Source organism: Loa loa, assembly GCF_000183805.2.
Source record: "Loa loa unplaced genomic scaffold supercont3.87, whole genome shotgun sequence".
Classification (NCBI taxonomy): Eukaryota; Metazoa; Nematoda; class Chromadorea; order Rhabditida; family Onchocercidae; genus Loa; species Loa loa.
In genome coordinates, this window is record NW_018108267.1 from 199034 (window position 1) to 206774 (window position 7741).

Below are 7741 nucleotides of genomic sequence, written 5' to 3' on the forward strand. Positions count from 1 at the left end.
ATTAGCTGCTAAATAAAAATGCCAAAAAATGACGGATAAATTTTACTGTATTGATTTCTCATAGAATTTAAATAGTTAATACGTTTCTTTATTTCATCAATGTTATTGAATGCTTTCCATACTTATTTTATTATACTTTATATTTCTATCTAATAAACCTTTCAACAATTTTATCATTTCTTGAATAATTAGAATCAGATAGGTAAATCTGATTTAGCCTTAATTATTTAAGCCAACAATGTTAGTTCTTGGTTTTTTTTTTACATCTAAGTTTGTATTGTAATTCAGTTTAGTGGAAAAGTAAATGATACTGTCCGATATTCTTTCTCATATTTTCAAAACTTTTTGATATCATTCAGTTGGATAGAGACGTGTAAGAAATCCTTCGATCATTACTTTTTACTTTCCTCCTCTCCAAATTTCATCTTCTCATATTATCTTCAAAAATTTGTTAGACTTAATTGAATAACTTAAATATCAAAAAAAAAAAAAAATCGTTTCGACATTTTACTTGTTGCATAATTAGCGTTATGATCGTTAGGACGATGTTGCTAACTTTGAAAAGATTTCATTATATCCTTTATCCATTATCATATGACATTTCAAATATGTTAATCAGTGTCAACGTCATTTGAAATATTTTGATCAGATGAAGACGAGAATGTTTGTTGTTTACATTTCTTTTAAAAAAATGAAATTATTTGCTTTCATTATTTTAGTTATTTCGACGATGTCTTTTGGTGTACGCCTACCTTTAGCGAAAGCTGTTTTCGATCAGTTCATTGGTCTCAAGCCACATCCATCTTTTTGTCAGGTATACTTCCCCAAAAATCTAATAATATCTTTTTGGTTATTTACATATAAAATTTAAGTATTCATATTTTAGGCAACATACATTTGGATCGATGGAACGGGTGAAAATATGCGTTCAAAGACGCGAACCATTCCGGAAGTACCGAAAAGTGTTGACGGTTAGATATTTGATAATTGATCATGAATTTGCAGAAATTTGTTGTAAAAATCAAGCATTGTTAGGTTTCGGCAAATTGGAATGAATTTTCAACGACCTTTTGTGCTCACAAAAATAGAACTTTACAGTTTATGTCATTTTAATTTTTTTTTAAAGATTATCCATTGTGGAGTTTTGATGGTTCTTCAACTGGACAAGCTCGATCAGGTCAAGATTCTGACACATATCTTAAGGCTGTTGCACATTATCCTGATCCATTCCTTGGTGGTAATAATAAACTTGTATTGTGCGAAACATACGATCATGCTATGAAGCCCACCGGTTTGTTTATGTTAATTAACTGAGATATAATCAGCTTAATTGATGAGAAGAAATAACTTGATTTGCTTAAACTTATTTGAATCTTTTTCATAATTATTCATCGAACGGGTAAGAGAAAGTTTCCCTTTGCATTATATTATATCCTTTAATTTAAGGAAATGCAAAATTTGTTACACTATTTGTTATTTTTATTGAGAGATGCTTGTCTTATTGGAAAAGGAAGAAATTATTGAGAAATTTTGTTTTTAAATATATCATTCATTAGCTTAACATCCTCGTAAAGAAAAGTGATAGAAAAGCTACAAACTTATCCTGAACTAGATGTTTAGGTAAAAGTTTGGAAATCCTTAATTAATGCAATGGAGATAAATAATTAAGTTGTGTGGAATAAATTAACTTTTGATTAGTTATCTTTTGGATAACTTTCGATTAATTAATTTTCATTTCCTTTTTTTTAGATTATTATTTTTTTTTTTTAAATTGTAGCCACTAATCATCGCAATCTCTGCAATGAAATTATGGAGAAATGCAAAAGCGAGAAAATATGGTTTGGTATGGAACAGGAGTATATACTTTTGGATAGGTATACGAATTACTTCTTATAATTTCCATTTTTATTACATTGATAATTTTACTAATTTATTCTTTTAAAATAAGGAAGAAAAGAGAATTAAATGAACTTTTTAGGGATGGTCATCCATTAGGATGGCCAAAGAATGGTTTTCCAGAACCACAAGGCAAATATTACTGTGGTGTTGGAGCAGATAAAACATATGGTCGGGAACTGGTCGATGCACATTATCGAGCTTGTCTACATACTGGCTTACAACTTTTTGGCATAAATGCAGGTGATAAAATAGAGAAGTTTTGATAATTTAAAAATTTGATTATTTCATAATTGATCGTCCAAATATCTTGAGATTCTCAAGATGTATGAGATTTATGTGATCATTCTAGTATAATGAATAAAAAATATAACACTAAAGTATTAATAATTTATTGCGAGTAATTTATTAAAATGAATGCAATTTTTGAATATTTTATTAAAAAGAAGAAAAAATTTGTACACTTTTCAGGGAATAACAATTTAGTTAATCCATTTTTATTAGTATTTTCTGATATATAAGATGTTGAGAATATAGGAAGAAGAAAATGATCAAAAAGATGAGTATTCTCATAATCATTCGTATTTGTTGAAAAAAAAAAAATGACAAAAATGTTAACAAATATATTTTAGCCTCTAAATGCATCTAAATTATAATACTAATTTGGTTCTATTACATTACCAATAGTTTTAACTTATACGGTGCTCCTATTATATTACACTTCTGATAATGGAATTTTCGAGTTTGAACTTATATCTTGAATTGATTCATTTAGCATATTACAGAAGTAACACCTGGACAATGGGAATTCCAATTAGGCACATGTGAGGGTATTTCTATGGGTGATCAACTTTGGATGGCACGATACTTACTATATCGTATTGCTGAAATATATGGCGTTCTGGTTACGTTTGATCCGAAACCACCAATAACAGGTTTGGAATTCTTTGTTACTTCAGCTAAAATTTCTCATTTATTTGTTGTTTATTTAATTAATTAAAGTATACATTTAGTTGGTAACTGGAATGGCTCTGGTTGCCATTGTAACTTTTCGACAGAGAAAATGCGAGCAGAAGGTGGCATTAAATACATTGAAGAAGCAATGCCGAAGCTTGAAAAGAAGCATAAAGTATTAATTTTTTAACTTGTTTGAAAGAAAATACGAAGTTAATTATTTGAAAAAGCTATTTGCATATCTAATTTTTAGGAGCATATAGCCGTGTACGATCCACATGGTGGCACTGATAACGTACGACGTTTGACAGGCAAACATGAAACATCAAGCATTGATCATTTTTCATGGGGTATTGCTAATAGGGGAGCTTCAGTTCGCATACCAAGAGTTGTTGCTAGAGAAAAAAAGGTTCAATTTCTCAAATAATCAAATATCCGATATTTTTCTCAAAATTTCTTTTTTTTTTGGTTTCTTTTTTGTTTTTAATATTTCTAAATTATAATTTTTGGATAAGTCAAATCAATATTTCCATTCTTGTAGTTACTTCTTACCTTTGTTACCTGTAATCTTTCCTTTGTAGTACGAAAAGAATAATTCAAATAATTTTTTAGTTGTCTAATTAGATTTACCTTAACCTCGATGATATCATAATTATAGATTCATCTTGATCTCTTCATTTTAATAAATACACCAACTACTCAGAAGATTTTGTATAATTTTTTTTCTTTGCAGGGTTTCCTGGAGGATAGACGTCCATCATCGAATTGCGATCCATATGCTGTTACTGGAATATTGACAAAAACAATTTTGCTTGATTAAGTTACAGGCAACTGATGTGTTTAGTATTAATTTGTAGTTATCATCTTCTCTAAATTATTTCATGCATTAATTTCCAATTTATTTTTTTTAAGTGAAATGTCAAGGAAAATTCAGGCTTATTGTGATGACAACGTTTGTTTACGAGAAATCAGAATAGGCTTTTAATCTTTGCGTTATTTCGCTTAGTAATGCAATTTGAATGTCAACACTATTGATTATTTCAGATTCGAAATCTTAAAATGACATTTTGCTATAACACAATATAGTCTTAATTGTTTTATTCTTATCTTCTCTCTCCTTTTTTTCTTTTTTAAATTCACAAATAGTTCAGGAAATTAAGACATCTCAACTGCAATACTCTAATTTCTTTTCAAATTGAAACTGAAGCGCAAAACTCTCTGAAAGCGCTATTGGTTTTTTTTCCACAACTATTTTTTTTTATTCCAGTTATTTTGAGACTATTTGCATTTGAAGCAATATCATTTACTTTTCGCTTCCTCACTTATTTTCATGATCAGGATTCCGGAAATGTTCAGGTATGGAAACGATTTGTAGAAAAAAATATGTTAAATTATTCACTGTTAAATTCTAATTCTAATTACTGTGGTATTGTAAAAGTATGCAGAGGATAGATGAATAACATTGAAAAGTTTGATACCTTCTTCTCTCACTGTTATTTCTTCTGAATGCTAATGAACGAATAAGTATTAAGAGAAAGAGAAAGTTTTTATTTTTCTCATGATATTATTGTATCATTTGTTTTCAAATATAATCTTTTTCATACTACATGACAAGACATTGTTTAATGAAACGGAACAAAATGGATTACAATAACTTTATACCTTTTTGGATAGTAGTAGTAACGATAAGGTTGGCAATGGACATGGACAGTAGTGAGCATCTGGACCAGGTAATCCAGGTGATCCAACCTGAAATTATAATTATATGAGAGTGAAGTGATTATATTGCAATAAATAACGAACATTCTACTTTGGTAACTGAGTTTTTTTAGCAAGCACATTTGCCGAATATTCCAGATAAATTAAGATAAATGAAATTTATAACGCTATTTGATTGCGTTATATAAAATCCTCACCGTTCCTGGACGTCCATCTTTGCCCTTGTGTCCAGGAGTACCAAAATTTCCTGGCAAACCAGGTTTACCAGGAGAACCATGAGGGCCGTCACTACCATTCCTACCTGGAGGACCAGATAAACCACGTTGTCCACTTGGACCTTTTTGGCCCATTACACCTCTTTCATATGTACCATCTCGTCCTGGTGGGCCGGGTTCCCCTGATTTTCCAAGAACACCAGCTGGTCCAAACTGTCCTGCATCTCCTCGTCTACCTGGCGCACCTGTTTTTCCCGGTGGTCCAGCACTACCGTTGCGTCCCATTGGCCCGCTATCACCAGGAGAACCGGGAAGTCCGGGTCGTCCTGGTGGACCAGGTGGACAATGAATGCAATCGGTAGATATTCCATGGCTGGTCATGATAATAATGCCTGGTATACCATTATGGCCATCCTCTCCTGGTATCCCATCATAACCCTTCCAACCTTCATCACCTCGTGGTCCAGGTGGTCCTTGCAGACAATCGTTCGCAGAAGGACCGCATTCTGAAATTTTAAGAAATTCAAGAGTAAAAAGGAAAAATAACAATTTTCACAACTAGCATTAGTCATGTTTTGGTTTTCTACATTTATCTACATACTTGTTTGAGTATAGCAACATTCAAAACTTACTGCAACCTTCCGAATCAAGTTGTCGTTTATGACGATCAAATAATTTAGCATAGCTTGGTGTAATTTGCGCTTTACCGGACGGATAAGTATGCAGTAAACGAATGGTATACCATGCATCATCAACTATCACCTGAAAAAGTTGTCATCATAAAAGGTATTTCAACATGTAACACCATCTGTTTCAAAATATAAAAGATCACTTTAGTGTAATTACTCTTTCTTATGGTTTCATTTTCATTAATTAATCAATTTTTTTAATTCAAAAACGAAAGTTTCTTTCACAGGAATAAAATGCAATTCATTTGGATCATCAATTATTTTACATTCTCTGTAAGATTTTAATAAAGTAGAATTGTTGTCATGATAATATTCAAGAGTAGATAGATTTAAGTGGAGATGTTTTGAAAGGAAATTTGACTAAAATAAATTCAATAAAAATTTTATTGTTGCAAAAAGCTGATCACTGAACAGGATTCAAGCTTCAGTTATCATTAGATAAAGTAAAGGTTAGGAGTAGGTAAAGATTCAAGCTTATTCATTTCTCACTATAGTAGATGATAACTGATAACTTCACGAACTTTTTCATCTCTTTATCAGTATTATTCCAATGTTAGTATTGTTGTTACCTTCATGCTTATTACCTTGTTTAATGTTTTGTATCTAAAAAAAAAAAAGGAAAAAAAAACAAGAAATGAAAACCTTAAAATCATGGAGTTCGTCCATGACATCTTCATATAGTGCATTCATATCATTAAACAATGCGACAACAACAAATAATGTCACGATAGTTGCGCATGCGCTAATTGTTATGGTGACAGCAATGAAAATCTTGGCATTCATCATGTACAGTTAGGCTGGAAGGATCAGAGTAAAGGAAATGTTTAGTCCTTTTTAAGTTTTGCAATCAAGTTCTTTGCTGTTTAACTATCATCTCATAGAATTATGTAAAGGTCGTGGAAAATTTACTGTCAGACGTGAAAGAGAGCTGTAAGGGACATTTCACATATCACGTAAGTGAGAAAGAATGGAATGAACTTTGGATTAAAATCCAGTCTAAAAAAAAAGCAAAATATTGAAGTAAAAATATATGGCCGTTTATGGAAACCTTTCATTACTTTATCTTTTTATGGAAAATAATTGCATTACTTTATCTTTTTTAAAAGAAAAAAAAAAAACAAGCAATAAATGGGCCAAATTTAAAGGCAACTCTCCTCTATTGAATGATTTAATCATATATATAACTGAAAATATACTATCATTTGTGAAAAAATTAACAAAATATTAGAATTGTACCAAAAGACACACTCATTCATATCATTCTCTTCTCCTAAAACTATACGAAATTTCAATTTATTGAAGCATTTTTATAGCGAAAAATTATTCGCCCTTGAATTTTCAATCTATCGACCTTCAACATCCATCATTTTTCCGATCGTAGAAACAAGGAGTAATTTTTTGTGACAATCTTACAGTTGAAGGTTATCATTATGTAAGGCTATTACAGTTATTAGTAGATTAAAGGATAATTCTTAAATTTAGTAACGAGAAAGAAAATGCTGTTACCAAAATGGCAAAAAAGAAAATGTGAATGAAATTCTTATGCAAGTGAAACAACCTGTTTCATATGATTTAAATTCTGTGGAATTTGTTTGAAAATGACCGGCTAGAAATTTGTTCTCAAAATGATTTTTTTATCACTTTTATCATTAATACTTTTTCGCTGACTTGTTGATACAAAATAGATCGAAAAGATAAGTTTCATTACAGATTTCGGTAAGTTATAATACAGTACCATGGGTAAATTTTGCCCAACATGATAATGCTTAAGTAACTAAGGGTAACTTTTAGGTATATTACGAAACAATGTTTGAGAAGATCGCAGAATTTGCGATATCATCTTTAGTATTGGAATTTGCATAATTAATTGCACTCTGAAATACTGATTTGTATGATTCAATAATGCTAGTTCTAAATACTCAATTCTTGCTCTTGATAACTGTCGCCATTTCTGAATTATGTCACACATGTTGTTAAAGAGAAAAAGACTGGAGGACACTACTACTACAACAATTACTACGACTACTACTACTACTTCTGCTATTACTACTACCATTGAAATTGGTTAAACAGAAAGATTTGCAAATAAAAATCTTACCGTTTTTAACTTCTACAATGAATTACAATTTTTGACGATCAAAGCTCAGTACGATTCCAATTAATCCGAAAGTATTTGGTACATTATTTATTCATTTATTTATTACTGTTATTATTATTATTATTATTATTATTATTATTATTATTATTATTATTACTATTATTACTATT

At 30.3% G+C, this 7741-nt stretch overlaps 2 protein-coding genes across 2 annotated transcripts; one reads left to right on the top strand and one right to left on the bottom strand.

The window, feature by feature from the left end:
- Positions 1-730: 730 nt before the first annotated feature.
- Positions 731-3784, top strand: LOAG_10866 (Gln-2 protein; the record flags this gene model as incomplete). The annotated part of the gene is made up of 9 exons (XM_003146390.2): positions 731-814; positions 887-971; positions 1127-1291; positions 1778-1874; positions 1979-2139; positions 2682-2831; positions 2910-3025; positions 3104-3259; positions 3584-3784. The coding sequence occupies 9 exons, from the start codon at positions 731-733 to the stop codon at positions 3668-3670; spliced, it is 1101 nt and encodes a 366-aa protein (XP_003146438.1). The 3' UTR covers positions 3671-3784.
- Positions 3785-4506: 722 nt separating this feature from the next.
- On the bottom strand, positions 4507-6256 carry LOAG_10867 (nematode cuticle collagen domain-containing protein; the record flags this gene model as incomplete). The annotated part of the gene is made up of 4 exons (XM_003146391.1): positions 4507-4599; positions 4767-5290; positions 5417-5546; positions 6116-6256. 4 exons carry the CDS (start codon positions 6254-6256, stop codon positions 4507-4509), a joined length of 888 nt encoding a protein of 295 aa, XP_003146439.1.
- Positions 6257-7741: the final 1485 nt, after the last annotated feature.